The sequence below is a fragment of the Patagioenas fasciata genome, chromosome 1 (genome assembly GCF_037038585.1).
Source record: "Patagioenas fasciata isolate bPatFas1 chromosome 1, bPatFas1.hap1, whole genome shotgun sequence".
Taxonomy (NCBI): domain Eukaryota; kingdom Metazoa; phylum Chordata; class Aves; order Columbiformes; family Columbidae; genus Patagioenas; species Patagioenas fasciata.
In genome coordinates, this window is record NC_092520.1 from 178,989,409 (window position 1) to 179,015,135 (window position 25,727).

Consider the following 25,727-nt stretch of genomic DNA (forward strand, 5'->3'; position numbering starts at 1 on the left):
CTAAGATGTCAGGATAGGTTATCTGAAACAGGGCTAGACCACAAGGCTCAATAAAATGCAATGAATCCTAAAAATTACTGGATGAGATTTGAGAAATACAGTCATTTGGTTAGGAAAAAAAATTACATGCAAGAGGGACAAAAGCGCTCAACTTGCAGTACAAGAGTGGCTGCTTCTATTTTTGCAACTGTTACTTTACGGCATATATGAGATGTCTGCTGCATTCAAGCCAAACATCTTTATCTTGGGAGGGGACAACATAAAGCTACACAAACGCATGCCCAGTATGAGGGAAACTGCCTCTAGAGTAATGCAGCTATTATATTGAACTCGTTATTAAAGGAGAGAAATAAGGTGCAGGCTGAGCACCTTCCTCAGCCCGGTTGCCCAATGGGGCCAGGTTTGAGCTGTAGAAAGGGTTACCATACAGGCAACAAACTTCTTTGGCAACTGAGGCATAAAAGCAGGCTCACCGCTCATTTGCAGATTATATAGTTCAAGGCAGAAGAGAAAAAAGGTCATAAGTTTTACAATAGCACAACACCATTAAAGGTGAGGCTAAATTAAATACGCTGTGAAGATAACAGAGTCTGGATTCATTAGATCTGTATTAGGACTCTGGATTGGATTTCACTTGCTCTTCAGAGGTGATGCTCTCTCAGCAACAACTTGTAGAAGGGCCCAGGACAGGTACAGTCCTAACTCCAGTTAGATCCCGCTGTTAGGAGAGGTTAACACCAGCTTCCAACAGCAGACAAAATTCCCTTTACATTCCACTGCAGGACAGGAGGCCAAATTTAATCTCTCTGACCAGCGCACCTCGGTGCCTTTGTTGGGGTCGGTGCTCATTGTAAGAGCAACAACGGGCAACTGTTCCACAAACGGGCACCAGTGTTTCCACATGAGGCCACCTGCCTTTAGCCTTTGCCAGCAGCTACAGCTGCCCTAAAAGCCGCTAAGATTCCAGAGCAGGATGGAAGGCTTTGTGAAGAAAAGGCCAGACTCACAAATCTTATTGCACACACATTAAAAAAAAAAAAAAAAAAGGTGAGGAGAGCGAAACAAACACCAGCACAAACCCTTTCAGACTCTTCATGGTGTTCCTGTGCTTAGGAATGGCTTTTCTGCAAAGCAATGCAGTGCACACTGCCATTTACTATTCACCCACAGCCTACGGGCATTTCAGAGTTCAGCTCTGGGGTCCTCTGTACAAATGAAGTGAACAGAAAGTATTTTCTGGGTGTTGACCTGATAATGAAGACATTAAGCATCTCACCTCACATATAAACTCCAATTTCAATTACCTTTTCAAATCTGTGGTTCATAACACAGGCATGTGCTATTTCCTTCCACATAAGCAATCACAAGAAAACTAGCAACGAGCTACGTCCAGACAGACGGACACAAGTTAGCAGACCATTACTCCTCACCACTCAGCCCTTCACCTGCTCCAGCATGCTGGAGGGTGGTGATTATTGTCTGACATGCCCTGAAATGTCATGGCGTTTTGCCTGATGGCTTTCCCTCTTCAAATAGTCTTTTGAACCGCTGAACGATTTTCTCTTAGGTTTTGTTGCTTCCTATCACTGAAATTAACTCAAGATTTCAACTGCGTGGAAGACACAGCATAAATTTTTCGCCCTTCTCTGCATGCTTATGTTCCACTAGCATTAATGGACAATCATGCACTGAGCACATACCATTAAGACTTCCTGAATTAAATACGGAAAGGTCAAATATTCCAGCCAAGCACAGCCATATAACAAATTGGGCTCCTAGTTTTCAGTGCTATTTCTTTTAATATAGCCAAGCAGCTTTCTAGGGGTGTTCCAGCACATTTTATTATTCATATACCACCCCAGCCCCAATCCTGCAATGTGACCTATGTGGGCAGACCCTTGAGAATACGCATAGCTCCAACAACTACATAAGGGTCTACAAATGTAAATCAGATTACACGATCTGGCTCTAAGTATACATCTCTCCTTCTCAAAGCCTGTCCCCTCACGAGTGGGTCAGACCTTAGTCACCGATGGTAAATTATCTCAAACTGACATTAAGAGGACTCCTGCAAGGTTAAAAGATATTTGCAAACATTTCTTTAAATAAATATCCTTACATACCCTGTCACTAACATTCAGTATTTTTAAAAGTGGAATATCCCATTTTTATTATTTCAAATTTAATTTACACCATTTATGCCCTTGTTTACAGTCATGTTTCTCTCTGTGCTTAGGAAAAGACAAATGTACAACCCTCTATTTCACTTATGTTAGTCTGTTCTCTGCAGCCTCTAGTCTACAGCCTTGGGAGAATGCCACAGCGTGCTCTCACTGCAAAACAAGCCAGGAACTGCTCATCTAGTTAAAAAAAGGAAAACAAACTAACCAAAACTCTTGAAAATGCAAATGGATGCAAATAATTCTATTGGCTTGTAAGGTGGAAAACACTGGTCTAGAAAACCTGTGTTTTACATGATAGATCTTCTTATAATCCCATCACAAGCCATTTTAAATTACATAAGCATGCTGCTGACTAGGTTAGATGCTGCAAAAGATCTCTGAAATGTGGGGAGGTAAAGTTTACATAAAATCCAAACTTCATCATTAAAAAAACCCTTGTAAATGTTGTAGACATTGCAAAACAGATCTGTGTTTCTTCGCTAAGGGATGGCTCCTCTGCTTTCCTGCTGTAGGTAGCTAACTCCCACCTGCTGTTGAAACACAATTTGCAGTTTCATGGAAGCATTAGGAGCAATGGGGCGAAGACCATTTCCACTATACTGTGCATAGAAAATCCAAAAAGGAGGGTACCAGGGCAACAGTTAAAATTTTGGGTCAAACGCCAGGTTTTATCTTTGAAGAGTACCACCCCAAAATTAATTGTATTAAAAAATAAAAAAAACCAAAACAACTTATTAACACCCAGAAGGGTCTCATGGCCACAAGGGAAGGGCAAGCCCCTTCTTTGCAAATTCACAAGCTTCCCACGCAACACCTAACAGACCTGCAACATTTATTTTTTCCACCTGGTCATCTACATGGCTTGTGTTTCATATACATGTATATATTCTGAGTCACCATCAGAGCTCTCCTGTACATGAAAACAAACTTCTCAAGCACTAAAAAAACCCAACTATAAACTCTCAACTAATGCATCTCCCCTGTGCATCCATTTTCTTTCCAAATAAAGTGGTACTGGAAGTCCTGTGGTCCCAGTAAAGGCAGCATCAATGGGAAGGGAAGCTGCCTTGTTGTTTCCTCAGGTCTGCAAGTATCTTTGCAGCAGGTTATGTGGCTGAGATAGCCACACAAGCCAAAGAGACATTCCCTGGAAAAGAAATCTGAAGCTGCCTCCCCTCCCTGCAAATGTAGAAAACATTTAACAAAAAGACTGAAGTGTATTGTGAAGTGGGGAAGGGGGAAGAAAAGCAGCTCCATTTGTCTTCTCCAAGGATGTCTACTTTACTTCCTTATCTCAGGTTAATTAAATAAATGTCACTACCAGCTACAATCTTGGTCTCACAAGCTTTCAAAATTCTAACCACTGAGGACTCCAGCTGCACCCTGCCCTGGCCGGTGAAGGTGAAAGCAGCTTCCCCTGGGGCTTTTCAAGCTGTCATCTTTACCAGCACTACAGCCGTGGGAGCAAGCGGCTGCTCAGCCAAGGTTGGTGAACAGAAGCAGCTTCAATTAAGTGGAGCAAAAGCTCATTATGTTATAAACTGCCACTTTTGTTAGCCTTTCTGCTGAGACGGCCAAAGACGGAGTACACGGGGCAGCTGACCTATTTGCGTTACTCTTGGATGCAAACCAGGCAAGACAAGATCAAGATCTATTGGTGCAGCAGCAGAGGAGGGAACATTAATAATGATGGATTTCTCTTCCTCTCTCCCCGATCAGATAGAGAGACTTCTGTTTTGCTGATATGGTCCTAGCACCTTTCACAGGCACTAAAGTTGTTTAAATCAAAAACGAGTAAGGCAGAGACAGTGAGCACTCTGTATCTGGTCACTAGATTTCTGTCAGAATCAATAAAAGGGTGCACAACATATGGAAAGCCATTTTATTAACAGCAGAATTAAGCTGAATTTAATAAGAGTGCTTTATGCTACCTTTTGCATTTAAAATATTTTGGTAAGCCATCAAAATAAGTTTATTCACACGCCTTTAATAAAGGTTTAACCCTGCAGTGGAAACAATTGAAAAGTCAGCATTTGCCAGCGGTTACCGCAGTGTTGTGTAGCATATTGTGGCATTCAGGCTGTTGCTAAATCCTCCTGCTGCTTCGTCCACAATAGGAATGTGTGGCCTGTGAAATGAACACTGCGTTTCAAGAATCAAGGTGCCGCGATCTATACTTGGGGTGGGAGTGGAGAAAAAGGAGCAGGGTGGGGAGAGGTCTCTCTTCCCCTCCAGTTCCCCACAACAGCCCAGACCTAAACCCCTGCAAAACTCAGTCTGTCTCCAACTGTGCAGGACCCCTTTAAGCAAAGACGCAAGCAGGCACAGCCTGCTCCGTGGCCTTCCATGCCACATCTCCAAGCGCTGAGGGACATACTCAGTATGAGGACAGGAACAGCTGGAACACACTGTGCTCCAGCTGTTGCTCTGCTATGGCTGCTATGGAAAACACTATTGCCGTCTCCCCTCTCAACTTGCTTCAGGACTATAGGTAGAGAAGCAGCCAAAAAGGTTAGTAACAGACAACTTCTTTCCCTGGCGGACTTTGCAGACTTCCCTGTGTTTCTGTAAAATTCACCCATGCTTTATGGGTCAGGAAGATGGGGTCAAGCCCTAAAAAAGGGCTTTAAGAGGACTTGGTCAAGCCCTTCTCCTGTTCTTCTGCCCTTGGGAGTCCTTGATCTGGGCCAGGGTGTTGAGCAGGGAGACCTTACCTGTGGTGCGCAAAGCTGCCAGTGCCAGAGCAGGGCTGCCAGCAGCTGCCGTCCCAAGAGAACCTCTCCTCCAGCTGGAGCAGCAGGCATCTCCATCCCTCAGCCACACACCCCTTCCCAACACAGCTTCTTTTGAAGGAAATCATGAGATTAGACATGAATTTAGCTTGGAACTAAGAATAAACATTTTCTGCTTCTCAGCCATCTCTGGGACAGAATTCCTCTCTACTCACTTTCTCCCAAATCATAATCTATGCTGTAGCAACCTGTGGTTAACCTAACAGTTAAGCTACAATAATGTCTGTGTCCCTGGTACCTGACTCCTAATCTCTAGACCCATTCAAGGTACCATCAAATTCTACACGCCCTAAGCTGTCCCCTGGATCATCTCCTCCATCACTTCCAAACACACACCCTCACTGACTTCAGGGTTCACGTGTCCATCCCCCTAACTTGCACCTTTTCTTGCTTGCCCTCCCTCAGCTTAGCAATATATAAAATCTCCTGCCTTTTTGTGTAGTGTCATCTCTCCTTTACATCACATTCTTCTCTGCAACCTTCATCACGTACTCCTCAGAGAAAGGACAAAGCTGGGGACTGCTTTTAATTGAAAAAGGTGAAGGCAGTCCTTGAAGGACTTCTCAGAGCTTCTGTTATAAACAGACAGCCCAATAAACAAAAACATAGCTTTTCATGGGAGACTTTAGAACACAGAAACATTGTTAGTGCTGAAACTTCATTTTTCCATACCCAACTAAGCAGAAAATGCAGTAAGCCTGAGCTGCAGAGGGCACGGGAATGGAATGCAGGAAATTTATGAGCTCCCAGAATTAAAACATTCCTGCAAGAAAGGTAGAAATGGCTTGTGGTGGGTCCTTTATGGGAGCAGGAAGGGAAAGCAAATGACCTTAAGAGATCTTTCAGGGAACACATGAAGGAACTGGCTCTGTGCATAGTCTGGGAGCTCAAGAAAAATCTCATCATCCCTGTGCTACTCAGTGCCAGAGTCACTGAGGAGCCTCGATCCAGATGATGCAGGGACAAGTGACTTCTGTTTATCCAGCTGATGAGGGAGAGTGCAAAGCTCTGCCAGAACAAGGAGTTAACAAGGGGGGAAAAGCAAGGTACAAACAAAAAGGGTATATTAACAAGGAGTTTTTGGTCTTCTTTATGATCCCAGCTCTTGGAAGCATCAGGCACAATAAGTGTATTACTCCCAAGGAGATATCTACAAATAAATTTCATTCTAAACTGTATTAAATAAGACAATCTAGATGGAATACTATTGTACACAAGAAACATTTGTAAATACAGAATAACATCAAATATATATTCCCATTAAGACAGCTAGATACACAAAGATAATTTTTAAAGCTCATTTTCAAGCCATTCCAAAAATATGATAATGTTATGCTCTGTTATGATAATGCTACCATCACATTATGATAATTCCACTATCACATGACTAGGAGGCAGGCATGCACACAGACATTTGTATAATAATGACACACAAACAGCTTCACATGCTATTTACTGTTGCGCTCACATACTGCTTGTTTTCAAGACCCTTCTCAAGCATTTATCAAATTCCTCATAACTGTTGGGAGGTAGTCAACTAGGTAATTTGTACAACTGTATTTTAAGTTAAAAAAATCAATTTTTGTTCCAAATAGATATTTGCTTATTAAAAAAAAAAAAAATTCAAAATCAGTGCCATAGAATTGAATTTTAATTTTTGCCCCCCAACCTGTTCTGAGGAACAAGTACATTCAGCTGAGACTTTGTATGACATATTTAAACCCAGAGCAAATTTTTATGTTCAAGATATAAACCCCAGAAAATAGGGATTTATAATGAAAACATTGACAGGCATTTAACCATAGCCACACTAGCAGGTGTTGCTATACAATGTATCGGTCTTACTTTTATTTTCTTTCAGAGCATGTGAAGAGACATCTGTAACAGTACATCTTTGGTGATACACTTTACGGAAAGCTATGGGAAAGTTACAACATACATTATGGAAATTGTATCTGTAAACATAAAAACATGCAGTATGAAACGTCTAGACATACCTAAGTAACACAAAGTTTGATAGCAACTACTGTACTTTGAATACAGGAGACTAAGGTCTGTTCTAGACTTTTCGTTGTTAAAGCCAGATCTGACAAACACTACACACAGAGATAACTCCACTGACATGAGCAGCTTGATTGTTCAGAGGGACAAATACATACAAATAGCTCATGTATGTAACTGTTTGCAAGATCTGCTCCTAAAAGCAATCATTCATGCCAACAGATTACTACTAAAAATCCAATTCTGAAATGTGATAATTTTTTGTTCACTAACAATTCATTTCCATTTTATGGAAAGACATTATACTGAAACTTGGAATTAATAAAGATTTAATAAAACAAGTTACGAGAAACTATACTACATACATTTACTTAATAAAGACTTGCACCATATGCCCAGCACCATCTTCATACAGATGTATTGTACTTTAATCTAGTCCTAGAAAAGTATGGTTTCCTACTAGTAGTTATTTTAGTAATTAAACACTTCAAAACAATTTAATATTATCTAGGACTTTATTATTTCATACAGAAAAAAAAAAAAACACTAAGTCTATCACTGTAATTTCTTCATCATTACTTTTACTTAACTTTACAAGCACCATCATTTTCTTAGATCTACAGGAGAGGAAAAGTCAAATTATCTCATGCAAAAAATGTGATGTAAGCAGCACAACATTCAAAGTGTTAAAGAAATAGAGGGGTTTTAAAAGAAATTAGAACCCATAATAATTAAAAGACACAGCAAAGCAAAATAAGCTATCTTTTTACTTTATAGCTTGGTGGTCTGCTACAGAAAACTTATGTACATGGAATGTGCATAATCGTTACTTGTATCAGTCACGTGCTGCTGTTCACTAAAGCAGCTGAAGTAGTTTTTACATTAAAAGTTCAGAGGGTTTTGTTGTGGGTTTAGGGTTTTTTCAAAAAAAAAGATTGAATTTCTGTGAACTAATCCTGGCAGGTGCTGAGTGCATCCTACACTTCCGAAGAAATTTAGAGCATTCAACTCTAATAAAGGGGGCTGAAGGAGCAACACTTCTCCATCGCACAACAGACACAATGGAGCTGTAATCATTTCTGAAAACTAAGAAACCTGGAACCAACGTGAGCGTAGTTTGTGTATGAGCAGAGATTGACGTGATTTTTTCCCAATGCTCACGCTTTTCTCAAAATACTTGTAAATGTTCATAAGGTCTCAGGATGTACTTTATGTATGAATGACTCCTAAACGGGAAGTTTTTCATAAAGTGCTAAGCACGCACAACAGCATATGCTTAGTGCCATCTACTGGGAATGTCTGCTTGTGCTCCAACTTTACAATGTCGGCTATAAAAAAAGTTACAGGGGCAAACCGTGCACCAGGTTTGCACAAACTGAAACATTTAGTCCTAACTATGGACTAAAAAAGTATTTTTAAAATACAATTTGGAAGAATAGATCTGCACTCCAGGTGCTAATACAGAAAGAGAGCAAGTGAAAAAGCTTCACAAGCACAACTGTTAATTCAGTTTATGAATAACCCAGCATAACTTGCACACACATACAAAATAGTGTTTCAAAGAAGAGGCAGGTCACTCCTGTTCTAAGACACTTCTTAGTATTACTTCATTTTTTTAACTTTTTGGGGAAAAAGAAGAAAAAAAATCACTTGCTTCTGATCTACAACTATCACTTTATACTAATCACTTTTTTGTACTACTTTGTTCCTTACAGGAAGGACAGAGGTTCCATTCCAAGCATAAAAGCCAAAGTGATACTTTCATTCAAGTCCTTTTCCTGCAAATTTTTAACTGCATGGACTCTAAAACTGCTTCTGGAAACCAAATTTACAGCTCTGCCGGCACTTTGCTCCCTCGCATTGAACGAGCAGGGGTGCGAGAAGGTTAGAAAATCTCCTTCCATATTGAATTTGCCATTTAATCAGCAGAAGATCAAACTCCACACCACTCCAGACTTGGTGGGGACACAGCGCAGTGCTATGGTTGCAGGGCTGCAATTCACACAGAACTGGGCGGTGGGAAAATCACTAACTCAAGTGTTGTGTTATGTTATGAAAAAGTCATGAGAACTTGGGGCGTTTTCTGTGCATTCAAAAGTTAAAGTCACAGTGCACTGTGGCATTTAAGTAGATGTTGGCTCTAGATATTGTTCCCATGTTTAATTTGATACATGCTATACTATTTACTTGCAATCCCCTCCATACACCCACTTTGCACAAAAATAAACCCAAACCAAAACAAAACAAAAAAAACCTAACCAAAGGCAAAACAAGTCTACATTAATTTATAAGCATCTGGGGAATTTAGATTACTCTTAAAATATGTGAGATATGTGATTGTGTATTATTCCACTGTTAGTAGATGAATATGGGTTTATTATACATATATATATATATATATGTACATAAAGTAGCCAGTCAGTGGAACTCAATCTATTAATGTTTGCACAGTTAGGGATCAAAGAGACGGGAATAAACAGCAGTGTTATGAGCTTTTTATTCCAAAATGTGACTACTGGATTGTGTCAGAAAAACAACTTGACAAAATAGCTAATCATGTAATGCTTCGCAAACAGATACACCATAGAAAAACCCTCCCACAGCCTGTGTTTCTAGCCGATCAACTTTGAGATCTCATTTTCAGAGCAGGAACAAAATAGCCAGCAGACTGACTGCCCCCATTTTAAGGTAGACACCAGCAATACGAGCGTGCATCCAACGGTCCATAATGAGGGCTAAGGAAATTTGCTTACCCTGTATTTTTAGGATTTTAAATCTGGCTCAGCAGCAAATATAACAGGAAACCAAGGTCAGGCTGACACAATGCGGGCTATTCTCCCTCTTCCTCAATATGTGTTTGCAACTCCTATCTAAGTTAATGGGAGTTTTGTGCACATGTGGGGGGAAACAGAACACAAATGCTGCAAAATTGGATGCAGATTTAGTTCAAATAAAGTGTAATCAGCTCTAGAAAAATCCGTCAGCTTGAAAACTGATGTCTTATCACTGAAAAAATCTTTAAAACATCACCTCCACATGGTTTTTAAATATAGCTCTGGGAAAAAGTGCTCATAACATTTTGCACCCTTATGAACCAGTTGTGAGTGAAATACAGACACCCAAGCTGGTTCTATTTTGATGCGTCAAATACTGATCAGCCAGGATTGTATCTTTTTTAATTTGAATGTCAAGAAAATTCCTAGTAACGTTCAAAATTAGCTCAGTGCAGCTTTTATTTTCTCCCACATCATAATCATGTACACTGACATTACTATGCAGACATTAGATACTGTTGCTGTTTCAGTGAAAAACAAAATAATTAGGTTCAAGGTTTGCATGATATAACCAATTAATGTAGATGGAGTCTTATGGCACCCTTCACAGACCTAATAGGAGATCCTGGACCTTACATGAAAAGTGCAGCTGCATCTGGGCATTCAATTGCAGGTTTCCATTTATTTATCTAGAGGAGTGTCACGCAACTAAATAATACACTGTCAGAGGAACATAAGAACTAAGTCTTAAATTCTGCACACTTTTTGTACGTAATTTTCCGTGCAATGTATTTGTTTTATAATAAAAAAGTAAGAAGGGATACATGGAGTGTAACTATAATATACTGCTAAAAATTTTGGAAAGTATTTTTAAATCCTTTGATCTAACAGCAATCAATATGCTGAATTATTTTATGCACCTTTTTACAAAAAAATATATAAATGGCATTTAGTAAATTATTTCCAGTTTAATTCTGCTATTTTTACCAAGAATTAGGAAAACAATATAAAATTTAAGAGGAAATATGTTGGACAAGGAAGTCAGACAGCATTTCCAAGCATCATAAAGTCTCGTATGAGAAAACCCTCACTCAAGCCAGTGACTTTTATCAAACAAAAAAGCAAACAATCTTCTGGTTCAAAGGAAAATTTAAACAAACCAGAGCAAACCATAGCACATAGTTTCCTGCAGCAGAGACACCCATTCCTACAAGGGCCTTCATTACGCATGACACAACAAGCAGCACCCATTCAACCTGAGGGAAGCCCACAGGCTCGCAGGGCCACTGGCTGGCTCTTTGTCACCAAATGCAGCAGGTTGAATGCAGACATCACTGTGATTTCCTCACCAACAAAACCAGAGGCAAAGAACAGGGGCAAGAGCTGAGTAGGGAAGAAAAAGAAAAAAAAAAAAAGAAAAAAAAAAATGAGAACAAATTAAAACATCAAAAATGTTAAGATACATTCACAATAAAAACAATGCTTACAATTTCATGAGACCATCACATGGGAGTATAACTCTAAGTGCACTTTTCTTAGTATGTTTAGCCCATTTCTGACACATCCACCCCTAATATTTTGATATATATTAAATAGTATTCAGTGAAGCAACTTTCTATGCTACCAAGCAAGAGGGAGGGGACATTTTTATAGTAGGCATTCACAACAGCTGCTTTACATAGCAAACTTGGAGCAACTCAGGGTAGCAACCTACATAGTCTCAAGTGAGGAGGTACCTCGGTAAACCTCAGGACCTCAGCTAGATAGCGGGAGTCCTGCTTTGAACACCCAGGAATGCCTGGCAGATCAAACATGTGGGCTTTTCTATTTATTCTATTTAAAACAAAATCACACTCCGCAACATTTCTGAATAGTGAATGCTGGAAATCAGTCATTGCTAAAAATTGTTCTTTTGATGACTTGTTTGAGGAACGTGACATTTCATTGTAATAAACTTGCCAGATATCTTAAAACCACAACTTCTTTTTTTTTTTTAAGGCAGGAAAAAATTCGCATTGTAAACTGTCCATGAGATATATTTAAACAATCTTCCGGCCAGTTTAAATATAGCAAACACAGAGATGGCAGTTGCAGGATTTTATTTTAGAAGGATTTAATGCATGAATACTAATGGTTTCATTTACCCATGACGGAAAAGAGGAAACGCAGCTGCCCGGCAGCCCCAGCTCACTTCAGAAGAGTATATGGCACCAGGGATGGGAACCAAACCCACCAAACCCGATAAAGAATCTCTCATGGACTCTGGTGGGGGCAGGATCAGGCCCCAGATCACTACTGAGCAGTGGGGCATAACTCCCTGTCTCCTTCCAGGTGTCCTCTTGATTTTCAGCATGTGGCAGCATGAGAGCTGCAGGACGCTGGGTCCAGCCATGGCCCAGAGCAGGAGCTTGTCCTTGGGCATCTCCCCAACCTGGGAGAACCTGATTGCAGCATCATCCTGAAGAACAAGCCCGCAGTACCCGGCCATACGTATTACAGACCACTTTGGGCTGTATCTGACGGAAACCTGCTTGCATCAACTTGCCCGAACCCCCACTGCAAAACCCGAACATCGCTGTGCTGCTGAACGGCGGCAAAGTCGGGGGAGGGGGGGAGGAGGGGAGGAGCACCATTGCACAGAAATAAACCTGTCATTGTCACAATGACATGGGGGGTCACAGGGACATGGAGCGGTCATAATGACATGGGGGACACAATGACAAGGGAGGGACACAGGGACTTGCGGCGGGAGCGCGCAGAACAAAGCGGCGCTCCGCCAGCCGCGGCGCCGCCTGGCGGCCCCGTCCCCGCATTGCCAAGGTCTCCTATAGGTCTCCGTCGAGCCACCCAGCGCGGGCAGATGCGGGCATCCACCGCGCACGGCGCAGCGGCGACGGGACGCACCGCGTCACCTCCCCCCGAGCAGCCCCGCGGCCCACCAGCCGCGCTCCTGGCCGGGCCTCCCACACCAGCACCGCGTCCCTCCCCTCCCCTGTCAGGACCCTAACTCCCCCAAGTGTAAACAGCTTAAAGGAAATTATTCGAAATTCCCGAGGATTATAAAATAGATCCTGACCTCTTGAAAATGTCAAGTATTTCAGCGTTCACCAAAATGTTGTTATTTAGTCTCAAGTATTCATAAAGACTCCGAGGATATATAAGTCCTGAAAGCCCAATAAAATAGAACTGAGTGTTCATGGAAGTATTTTATTGCAGTTAACATTTTATTCTTTTATTGCTGACGTTTTGATCACTATTTTTATTTACTCTGTACGGTACAGCAATGCCCAGTAGGGGACCTCGTGGTGCTAGGTTCTGTATGCACATCAACAAAGCCCTTGCCACGGGGAGCCTGAAGACCAAGAACTGCTGGCAAAGAATCAGTAAAAAGAGCAAAGTCAATCTCCTTGCAATTAATGCATTTGGTTTGGAGGTGCTTCACACCCCATCTGCTGATTGCACAGGTCTAGAGAACAGACTGGTGGAGAATGACAGTAAACATCATTGTGAACGGTTAAGATCTTTCCTCTGCTCTTCCTGCAGCAGGTGCAAGCTTGGCTACAGCCTTCCACGGGTTCAGGAACGGGGGCTGTGTCTCCAATTTATTAAACAGGAACAGTCAGAGCACGACAAGAAACATGGGAAGAAAACACCATCCTGGAAATACCAATGCAGGTGGTTTAAGCGCCTGTGCAGTGCACACCCAGACCTTCCCACGTTAAGCAAAGACTCCATGCTGGTGCTGGAGGTGCCAACCCAACGCCAAGGCAACCCAGTCATGCCAGCACTTTCAATCCAAGAAAGGGGATGCTGCTTTTCTACATCACTTCTTGTTGTTTGGTGGGTTGGTTTTGGTTTTTTTGTTTGGTTTGGGTTTTTTGTTTGCTTGTTTGGTGTTTGGGGTTTTTGTTGGTGGTGGTTTTGTTTTGCTTTTTAAACACATGCTGCTTGCTGCACTGCCTGCAACACCCAGGACATTGCTGGCTCCTCCACAGCTGTCCCCCAGTGTCACCAGATCTCTTGGAGCCGCTTCAGTGCACTTCACTCTTTAACTTAGCACAACATAGGCCAGCGTGGATCTTTCATCTCTCTGGCTCCCCAAAGGTGGACAGGATGCTCAGACACAGCTTGTAAATCTTACCAATATAGATCATACAAATATAGCAGTAACCATGTGGACTTGAGGAGCCTTTTGCTGGGATGATACACATTGTAACTCCAGGAAAGTCTTCCTTTTAGGATGCTGATGTCCTAATGTTGACATACATGAAAGTGCTGCCAGCTTTTCAGAGGTTCTATATTGTCAATTGCAAATGTTCACAAATCACAAGTTCAGCCCCCAAATAAACACTATTTGTTAAAAAGTAACAGGGGCTCTGTCAAATTTGTACTTCGGAAATTAAGAACTTTGTAGGTACTCAAGTTATGTTTTCTCAACCTTTGTCTGCAACTACAGAAATTTATTTGGGGGAGGGACAACATAAGAGATTGAATTCTGATATTATCACATCTTGCTTTTAAGAGCTGTAAGGGAAACATCAAGGGTCTCAACAACTGATAACACGACTGGTTTAAGGTTTTCTATATTCAGCGTTTTTCCTGACAGTTCAGGTCCAGAATTCCTAAAACTACAGGAGAACCCCAGCTCTCACAAGAAAAATGTGAAGTTTTAGCCCTTTACAAGTAAATTTTAAAAAAGGACAAATTCTTAAGGGAACAATCATTTTTTTCTTGCACCAATAATGAGACCTTCATAGTGTGAAGCTTCTACTATTTTTCCAGTTTCCCTGTCCCCACCCTCAAGCTTCTGGCTCCATTTTGAGGGCAGGAAACAATTAGAGATAGGTACATGCCAGCCACAGAGCTGGGCTCTTATATCAAGAACTTCTGTCACTGGAAAAAGCAAAAGATCAAAAATATTGCCACACTGGAGAAACCCAAACAACCACAAGTTAGAAGACAGCAAAGGCCTGTGAGTCTTCTATACTCAAGTGTTACATTAACAGTTTAATTTTCATTTCTAGTCGTTTCGTTGAGTTTCTCCAGTCCAGAAATAAGTTCAAACAGTTGTTTTGCAAAGCTTTTATTTATTTAGACAGAAACCAAACTATAACCAAATGTTTCACTGATAAAGCCTAGTGCAATATTTAATATATACATTTATTCCAGCCTCAGCTTTTGGAATTTTTTTAATTTGGCTTTTGCTCACCTAAAGCTGCTGCCAGTCAGACTCAGCAGACAGAAGAGAAACCACCAGGCATTGCAAGAACAAAAAAGTCTAGCCTAGAGAGAACCACATGAGCAAGTATTTCAGTATATCATGGATTTGTGTCTAAACAGTTATTTACTCCCTAATCATTTTCCCTTAACACGTTCTCTGCCAATGCCAAAGCCCTTGGCATCTCCTGCTCCCTGCATTGCACTTGGTAGTTTTTAGGGACTTCACAGTTTGCAGTGAATGTCTTTGGTTTGTCATGATATGTGCCGGGGCTGGGGGGGTGGGTAAAGGCAATTTTTAATATCTTCTAAGGAGATGTTTAATGGGGTCTGGTCCAGCTGTGGCAGGAGACCAGAGCACAGGAAAACTTTTCAGCAGGGGCATAAGGACTGCTAGCTATTCGTTGGAGAAAGGAGAAGGGAAGAGTTCCAGATCCCCCTTCCGATCCAAGAATATCTCTGATCCTGAAACTAGTACCCTTTGCAGTGCACCATCAGGAAGGGTAGGCATCAAACTCTTCTCTTTAGCGACCAACGACAGAACCTGAGGGAATGTCAGGAAGATGTGCCAGGGGAGGTTTAGGTTGGACATGAGGAATAGGTTCTTCACCCAGAGGGTGGTGAACACTGGAACAGGCTCCCCAGGGAGGTGTCACAGCTCCGAGCCTGACAATGATCAAGAAGAGACTGGACAAGGCCCTCAGACACAGGGTGTGAACTGTGGGGTTGTCATATGCACGGACAGGAGTTGAACTCGATGATCCTTGTGGTTCCCATCCAACTTGGGACATTCTATGCTAAAGTGTTCTCCTCACACACACAGACCTCACTACTTGGGCTAACAATCCCTTCTGTCCTGGACTATCAACAAACAGCCTACTAGAATAAGGCTGCAGCCTTCAGCCCTCAAAAGCTACGCACCCTGTAAATATGCATTTGTGCTTTGTTAACTGTGTTTTTAGACAGCAGCATGCTTCAATGTATTGTACTGTATTGGAAGCATTCAGCAAATAATTGCAAAGGTAATTGACAAAACCTCTGGAAATTCACCTTTAAAGAGAGATTTTTAGGCTCTGGATTTTCATGTGCTTGTACATCCATTGATAATGCAAACAAGGTGTTTGCAAAAGCAAAAGCAAAAGCTTGCTGTCTGATGAGAGTAAAATACTTCAATCATTAACAGCTAACGACATGCAGCAAAACATCATAAGGATAATTTTAAATACAAGCTGCTCAAAGGCTTATTGAAGAAGCACAAGACATTTTAAAAGAAACTAATTGTGCTAGCCTTACAGGTCTACAAAAGTACTAAAGCATTTAATTTACAAGCTTGTCCGCACATACCTTTTCCCCCTCATACAATACCAGCTTCTCAATTACAGCCACAAAAAACCAGAAGTATTAGCCCTGCATTCCCACTTCACTTCTAACACTCCCGATTGAAGCATGTTCTCCGCAGCTGCTTGTCCTAAAACACACAAAATGAATGGCAATCCAATCTGCTTTTAGTAAGTTTACATTGTGCCCTGATAAAGGAGGCTACTACTGCCATACCTCGTAATATTTGAGTGAAAAACCAGGAAATGTCAAGCTTTAAACTTGAAGTCAGTACTGCTATAAGAGTCTAAAAAAATGAAGTTCGAAATCTTTTTGCTTTCTTGAATTTTACATATCTTCCTGTGCTGGATTTTGGTTTTAAACACTTCCCATAACAACTGAGTGTATTTATCACAGAAATTCAAACCTAAAATATACATCTTTCTGCAATACAAAACACACAGTCTAACACATAAGAGATTTTTAAGTATGACTTTGGATGTCATCTGCTTTAGGTTACTGCCAGATCCAGCTACAGGTACTTTAATGTCCCTTGAGGATGCCTAACAGAGGAGTATACTCTGTATCTCCTAAGATGAGCTGCAATGGTTGGGTGGGCTGAAGCAGGTGCGTGCCTGCCTGGCACACCCAGCACAGCACCTGCTGTGGCTGCTCATGCTTGAGGGGCACAGGGACCACCCCAGTCCCACAGACCAGCCCTCTTCATCACATGAAATGGGGTAACATGGCCCAGTCTATTCATGGAGTAATGGTTATAAACTAAAAGAGGGGAGATTCAGGCTACATATAAGGAAGACATTTTTTACTATGAGGGTGGTGAAACACTGGCCCAGGTTGCGCAGAGAGGTGGTAGATGCCCCATCCCTGGAGACATTCAAGGCCGGGCTGGATGGGACTCTGAGCAACTTGATCTAGTTGAAGATGTCACTGCTCATTGCAGGTGGGTTGGACTAGATAACCTTTGAAGGGCCCTTCCAACCCAAACTATTCTCCGATTCTAGGAATGTTATTGACATTCTAGGAATGTTATTGACCATAGGGCACAAGTCTGGTGAGGAGCAGTTGAGGGAACTGGGGTTGTTTAGCCTGGAGAAAAGGAGGCTGAGGGGAGACCTTACTGCTGTCTACAGCTACCTGAAAGGAGTTTGTAGCACAGAGGGTGTTGGTCTCTCCTCCTGCATAGCAAGTGATAGGACAAGACGAAATAGCCTCAAGTTGCACCATGGAAGGTTTAGATTGGATATTAGGAAAAAATTATTCACTGAAAGGGTTGCAAGGCATTGGAGCAGGCTGTCCAGGGAAGTGGTTGAGTCACCATACCTGGAAGTGTTTAGAAAACACATAGATGAGGTTCTTAGGGACATGGTTTAGTGCCAGAGTTAGGTTATGATTGGACTCGATGATCTTGAGGGTCTCTTCCAACCAGAATTATTCTATGATTCTATGATATCTTTTTGATATTCTAGCTGGAAATCTTCAGTAGCAACATATTCTATATTCAGCATTTTAACAGCTGGTGTAGGGGAAGAGGAAGCAAAGCCTCGAGGTTGAGATCAGACAAAGAAATAGAAGAAAGCAGGAAAAGAAGATGAGGAAGGATCAGGCAGCATGGAAGCACTGCTCTCCCTTTAGCGGGAATGTACATTCTCGCCTGCCTACCCTGAGTCCCCACCCTCAATACCCGGTGACAAGCAAAGCTTTAGGGACAAACCACCCTCCATATTCCACCCTTAGGCTGCATGTAAGTTTCTCACTGAGGTGAACTGCAGATCTTTTTAGGAGTGCAGTTTTTAGGCTGTGCTTTATTATCCAAACTTTGCTCCTTCATCTAAGAGAGAGATGAGATTAACACAATAGATTCTAGACTACTGTGCAGGCTAAAACAATTATATTTCTAATAAAATAATCATTAAAATCTTGGAAAATAAAACAGATTTTGAAACCTATGCACACAATTCAGGATAATTTAACTGATTTCAACTGTTGAGAAAAAATACGCTAAGTAAGGAGGTGGAGCTCCATATGTCTGTGAATTTGCATGTATATTAGAAAAGTTATCCGGAATAGAAAAAAATGGTTTGTACTTATAAAAGGAAAATACTACATCTGAGCAAAGAAGAAATATTTGTATTTAATTTTAATTTAATTACCAAACTGAGCTAACATTCTCTTTTTATATGCTGAACTGGCTGCTGCATTGCCCCCCTCTCCAGCTAGAGAAAAACTAGTTTGGCAACAAAGAGGCTGGTGTGCTGGTGTAACTGAAGCCCACAGGTGTGTCCAGGGACCAAATTCAAAAGGCCTGAGATGTGAAAGGATAATCAAAACAAAGAGTTTTTTAAAGGCTGTAGCCTCCTGAAAAGTAAGATGGGGGGGAAAGCGCATTAATGCCTCCCTGGTCTGCAACTGCTCCCATGGAGGAGAGAACTGCGAGGCTGAGTTCTCCTTATTTTCCTGTTTAACATACAGCAGGGTGGTGGTACTGGTCATCTCTGAACAGCCAAAGGACATGGCCTGGTACAGTGGGGATGGAGGGGACATCTGTGCTACACTGAGCACAAGGGGAGGAGGGAGTTAACTAATCATCTTTTGAGTAACACAAAAATTAAGAGGGTCCTTGCAGAAGGGACTCTGGCTTGGTCTTTAGGGAGGGATGTAAACGGAAGGAGATTTCATTACTGTAGAAACAAGACACCGCAAGCCTTGTAGGCAATGGATTAAATAGGAAGAGAAAAGTAGAATTGCAAAGAGCCAAGAAAAAGCAGAGAGGCCCCAAGGACAGGAAGAGACGAGGCCAGTAAGGAGTCCCCAAGCCTGGGACAGAAGAGCATCCTTCGCTAAGGGCAGACGGTGGTGAGTCCCTGAGCCTTGCAAGAGCTCACACATCTGTCATTTCCAAATTCTTTCCCAATAGTTATGCCCAGAGATACTTCCCAAAGGAGAGTAAACACAGGTCAGTTGGGATTTTCCCGCATCTATTCCTGCTCCTCCCAGGTCTGAAGCCCTAAAATAGCGCTGAGCTGCACTTTCATTTTCCCTGCCTTGGTAGCCTGCCACCACACAGCCCATTCCTTTTACAGCAGTGAGTTTATAACTGCCACAGTCATAAACTATTCTTAAATGGGTCTTCCCTGAGAATCGCGATCCTTTCAACATCTTGAAAAATATCTAATCTTTTCCATCCCAGGCGGCCCTCTCCAGCACAGCGGTAAAGATTGAGTTGCTTCTGGTGCTCACATGATGAGATATAAGTGTTCTGGAAATAACCTTTTAATTTAACAATTCCTACTGGCAAGCCTGAAAGCTTTTTGCATTGCTCACCAATAAGGGATTCATTTTCAGTACTAAAAGAACAAAAAAAGAAGGTTTAAAAAGTTCTCTTACTGCTGTGGATGGAGCTATCCAAGAGTACCCTAACACTGAAGACATGACACCTGCTTTTACTATCATCAGGTCAATCTGAGCAGGTACGCTCTCCCTCACCACCAGTATTTGCCTTGTCAAAGAAAAAGCTAGCAAGCTTTCTATTCTCTCTGTTTTTAATTCAGGATAAATCCCATACATCATTTACCAGAATGTGAAACACAACTTTCTTTCCTAGCAGTGAACAGAAGCCCTTCAACAGGAATTTATATTCTGCTTTTCTGAAAAAAACCTGCATACTAGTTTTTACTTCTGAAAGAAATAAAAGACTAATTTTGAAGATTAAACAAATACATCGTTTGGAATTGGAGTTCTTTTAAATCATGTTACACAGTGCTCCATAACTCAGCAGACTTCTTCCTTGGCTTACAAAGCTTATTTGCCTGGTTAACAATACACAACAGATATGTGATACGAGTTTCTCTTATGTAGAAGAGAAATAAAAACGAAGCAAAGAGAAAGCCTCCAGATGAAAACTGATATGACTTAACAGGACTTCCAACCTTAAACATCAAAAAAGTACACTGTCTCAACAAGAGCATTGTCTGACTTGTTCCTAAAATGAGAGGAATGAAAACCAGCCCTGCAGCGGTTTGCTGAGGATGCTCCTGTCCTGCAGGGTACAGATGGCCTGAAGGAAGCTGGCACTTCAGCTGCACAGAGAAGCTGAACTCTGAAACATCACAGGTGAGTTAAACTTGATGACCTTGTTTCATGAGGCACTGTAAGGAAATGCAGAAATGACACTTACTAGTCCACTGAAGGAGGCAAGGTCCCGGACCACATCAGAGCTAAAACCAGTTGTGATTTCAGCCATGGTTTTAGCCTGCAATGTAATGAGCTCTCAGAGTAAAACCTGTATCAGGGAATTAAAAAACCCTAAAGAAACAATGCTTCCTGTCGCAGCAGCAAACTAAAGCATCTTCAACACAGGATCAGATGCCATGGGGTTACTACGGTTTACTGATCATTTTTTGGTAATTTCCTATGTAAGTTTACAGCCAGCAGATTTTTAAGATTTTCAAAACTCTTTTAATTGAAAAAGTAGTTGGTGCTAATGTCCATCTACATATATGTGCATATAATGTCCCTATAAATGCCACACACTGTACTAGAAAATTAAACTTCTAGTGTAAAAAATACATGTAGACCCACGTTCTACTGACATCAGCCTGTGCCATTTCATTCAGCATTAAACTCTTCAGCACAAACCATTTGGAAGCTGAATTATCTCCCTGTATTTTTATAATTTACTACAAGAGAAAATATAATCTTTAGATCAGATTATGAACCAAACCTGAGTTATATTTCGTAAAGACACTCGTAAGTAAAGCATCGGGTTTATAAAATGTAGTTAACATCCCTCTGTCAGGCAGCGTAACTGCATTTCAGACCAATTCAGGTTGGCTGTTTCTATTTTTATCATCCCAGCTACTAGAAAAGCACTTCGACTCACAGACATCATAGCTGCCCATCTCCCCCCCACCCAGTCTCCCTCGCATGGAAATTTCCTGCGTGGCTCCCTCTGAAAACCAATTCCGCCCATCGCCACAGAGAGGAGCCATCTCCCTTCCATAAAATCAGAGATTCCACCGTCTCATGAGCTCCCCTTCTAGCAACATCCTTCAAATAACAACCTCAGCACACAGAAGTCTATGCATACGTTAAGGGAGTAAAAGCACTCTTTTAAAATGTACCTTTGATCACACAGATTGTGTCACGATCGTATGCAGAGCAGCTTTATGAATATACAAGAAAACCTCAGCCTTTTATCCAAAAATAGTTTAAAAAAAATATGATAGCACGAAGAAATTCTGATACCGCACAAAAAAACATAAAAGAATGGCTCACACGCTGTCATAGTAACATTAACAACTCTAAAACCAAATAACTAATATATAATCCACAGCAAAATAAAATTCCGTCAAGTAAACCAGAAACTCCCATGTCTTCCCTAATCAGTGATGTACTTTTATTTCTATGAATAGTAGTGAGAAGACACTACAGTAAATAAGAGTATTTATCTATATACTTTAAATATTCTTCGAACTTACAGTACAATCAGACTTGTTAATACTGAACGTCAATGGCTGAAAAGTGAGAGAGCAAAGAACTATTTCTGTCTTAACGGCAATAAATTTGATTCAAATACAAAGATTATTTTATTTTAAACCACTGCCCAAGGTGGATTAATTTAACAAATACTTTTCTTGCAATGTCTGTAACACCCTTTTCTCAAAACAAATCTTCACTTGGGTAGGCTATCAATAATTGATTAGCAAAATATATATAACATTACACTAATTTTTCTGCCACTATTTAATAATGAGTATTATATGTATATCTACTAGTATTTAAGTAATTACAGGGATAAAAATATTTATTCAGTACTCTCTTTCCTTCTCACAAGAGAAAATGTCCAAAGTTTTTTTCAATGAAAAACGTTACTTGGAATCTATGTGAGCTGAATTCCATTTTCATTCCAATACAGTTTAAAAATGCACAAACATAGCTTTTTTTTAAATTAGCTAAATATATTTACACTCCAGGCAATCGAAAGCCATTTTTCAGCTCATGAACAAAAGTAGTAATAATTGCAGTTAAATATATTACTTTAAAACTTGCTTTGATTAATTTTCTTCTCTTTCATATGTCCAGAATGTGAAGGTGTCTCTTCCAACTCCTTAAAACAACTGAAAATATTAAACCTTATAGCATTCCAATTCACATCTCCCAACCCTGAATGCAGTCAAGATCCAAGAGACTCATCCTATACCTGCCAGCTGGACTTGTACCCAACAGTAACCATGCAAAACCTTTCTGCACAGCAAGAAGTACTTACCTTTGGGGAAAAATGAAAACAAAACAAAAACCAAAACAAAAACAACAAAAACACGCAACAGCAACAACAACCTGCCCCACATAAATACTTTCTCCTGCTCTGTTAGCATAAGCCTACAACAGGGCTAATATTAGAGTTATCTCCAGGGTCAGGTCCCATGGCCCCGGCTAAAAGCCACCTGCGGGCAGGGGCGATGCCACCTGCCTGCTGATGCTGGGGCTGGATCAGCCCACAGTCCTGCCCAGAGCCCCCCAAAAGCACAGACCAGGGCAGGAGCAGCCCCACAGTCCTGCCCAGAGCCCCCCAGAAGCACACACCAGGGCTGCCCATGGGGGAACAAACCCAGCCACCAAGTTCATTTTCCTCTTCCCTCAGCCTTTTGCTAATTTCAAGGCTCTGTAGTTCAGGTTCCCATCTGCATCGATATTCTAAGATAAGTTGGGACATTTTCTTTGCGTAATCTGTTCTTAAAAGTGACATCTGTTCCACTTGCATCAGCAGAGGTAGTGCACGGCAGCCGCAGGCAGCCCCTCCTGCTGAAGCCTGCTGTCAAGACCTTCATTAAGCCTTGCCCCAAAACAGTGTGTTTCTGTCCTACTTGGACTCATGCTCAAAAAAAAAAAAAAAAAGAAAAAAGAAAAAAGAAGGAAATCCTACACTTAAAACATTGGGAGTCCCTCTTTCCCCTGACATTTCGCAGGACTCTCACTGACACATTACAAATTGCTCAGGGACTCAGCTGTGTCCCCACGGTGCCCTCGGTCCCCAGCACAGGACCATTCTCCTCCCACAGTTCATTGCAGAGCATCTCAGTGCTGAGCACGCAGCCTTCAGCACCCCTTATCGAACTGAAATGACAACGGACACAGCAGCTCTATGTCCACCCTAAGGTTTTTTGAAACAGCAATTACTGGTTAGAATTCTGATATATTTGTTTGGAATGTTATTTTTATAGCATTGGTATACATATACAGAAAGACTGTCATTCTTTTACACTTCTATGTGTACTTAAATAGATACTCACAGATAGAACTTCTCTATATGTTTGCAAATTTTATGTAGCTGCTAGACAAAACAAATAATAAATAAGTCATAAGCTATGGTGAGTTAAGCCTACCTGCAAATTTCACTACTTGTAATCAAATACAAAGAAAGCAACAGACATAACGGATTACCAGGCTGGAAACAGACTGACTGCCCAGATGACCTTGCATGACAGTATATTTGAGGGGAATTTTTTTTAATAAACAACAAAAGTAATGATCTGAGGTAGTTTCAGCGATTCGTTTCAAGCCATTCTACCACTGTTGCTCAGACTTTCCTCTGCACACACATGGTCAGCAGAGCATGACAGTCACTTGGGTCTGCACTGAACTATCTTGTCAATGAAGATGTGAGGGGTTTTTTGAGAGAGAGACCTTTATCAAAAGATATCAAGCTTTTCTTTTCACTCTTAGGAACTCACTTCAGGTGCTTTAGCTGGATAAATAGGAGACCGGTTATCAGAAATTAGTCACACTAATGTTGAATCACTATATTCCCAGATGACGGAGCTATTCTGTGTCTATAACCTTTGCCTGAGGCTCCTATTCCTCCTCTGCCAGGTCAGGAAATTTAGCCTACAAGGCTTGTGAAACAAGCTGGGGCCATCATTCAGAAAAGAGCAAGCACCGTTCCAAAATCTGAGGACTAAGCTGACAATATCTATTTTCATAGTAACAAGGGAGAAAAGAGCGACTGGTGAACTACAGGGCTATAAGCCTACCTTCAACAGCCTGAAAGCCTTTGAAACAAATTACTAAACTACCCATAAGCAGGCAACTGAAAATTAGAAAGCAGTAAGCCACCAAGATGAACATGACAAAATCTAACCTCAAACAACATACTTTCTGTCTTTCTTTTTATTCTACAGGCAGGAGGAAAACAGCAAATCCAAATACTTTTTGACAGAGCAAAATGGAAAAGCACCTTCCTTCTGGATCAAGGTCCTAGAATGTGGGTTCAGTGCTTCTCCTACTGACTAGGGTCAAAACCCAGCAAATACGGTCAAAACCCAGCAAGTAGTCTTACTAAAACTGCAGATGCAAGGAGTCTGAAGCACTTTAAAGAGCTGAGCAGAACTCAAGATGGTCATAACAGATTGGAGAAATGTTCAGAAATCAGTGAGATGAAACAGTACAGCCAAGTACAAAGAACCACATTTGGACTTCAAAAGAAATCCTCAAATGCACAAAACCCAAAGGAAGAATACCAGACCAGCAGCAGTACTGCAGAAAAGGATGTCAAGGTTACAGTGACAATAAATTGAGCCAACAGTATGATACTATTAGAAAAAAAAAAAAAAAAAAAAAAAAGACAATCCAGCGTTTATTAAAAAGATAAGTATAATGCATAATAGCAGGGGCTGGAGAGGAAATCTGCTCTCTTCAGCCAGCATTGAGGTACCAGCTGCAATACCCTGCTGCTGTGGGGTGTAGGACAGGACAGAGACAATGAGGGACAGCCCAGAGAGTGGTTCAGAAAACCAAATCCCCATTAAAAATTCTAAGAACTTGGTTTGTTTAGACTAAGGAGTGACTGTGGAAATGGGATAATGCTCTGAAAACCTGCATCTTGTCTTAAATGGCATTACATCACCCAAGTATTACACTGTCCATATTACTGTCACAGTTATTACTTGCTTGTCCTATTTTAGATGAAAATGTATTACTCTGCAATTCATCCATAACAGAGCAACAAAAAAAGGCTTGTTTTCCCTCAGACAGCTACTGTATCTTACATTTTAAAGGACTTTACAGGCAGAGTCTTACAGTCTTGCAAAGTACCAGTTGCGATCCTTCCCAGTGTGGGTCAACAACTGCTCAAATAGTTTGGTACAAGTCAAGTTCAGAGGCAAGCAGCAAAACCACCTTGAGTTTTTGGATGAGGGATGCCAGGCTCTGCAGAAGATCAGAAACCAGCAGTGTCTGCTTGGTCCCTTCCTGAGTGAGCCACTAATTTGCTACAGGAGTCAATGGACATCATGTCCCTGAGGTGTTCTTGCTTTTACGGAAACGACCGAGCCCACAGAACAAGTATGTACACAGACAATTTGGTTTCTCTTATGAAACCAGATTTTAAAAGGTGTGTTGTCAGCACAGAGTACCTTTCCATTGTA

At 41.3% G+C, this 25,727-nt stretch overlaps 1 protein-coding gene across 1 annotated transcript in view; it reads right to left on the minus strand.

The window, feature by feature from the left end:
* MSRB3 (methionine sulfoxide reductase B3) overlaps positions 1-25,727 on the minus strand; it is an 85,934-nt gene that overhangs the window by 54,902 nt on the left and 5,305 nt on the right. Inside the window, 2 exon segments of the mRNA XM_065855961.2 lie at positions 6,821-6,892; positions 11,007-11,133. Coding sequence (XP_065712033.1) covers positions 6,821-6,892; positions 11,007-11,133 — 199 coding nt within the window.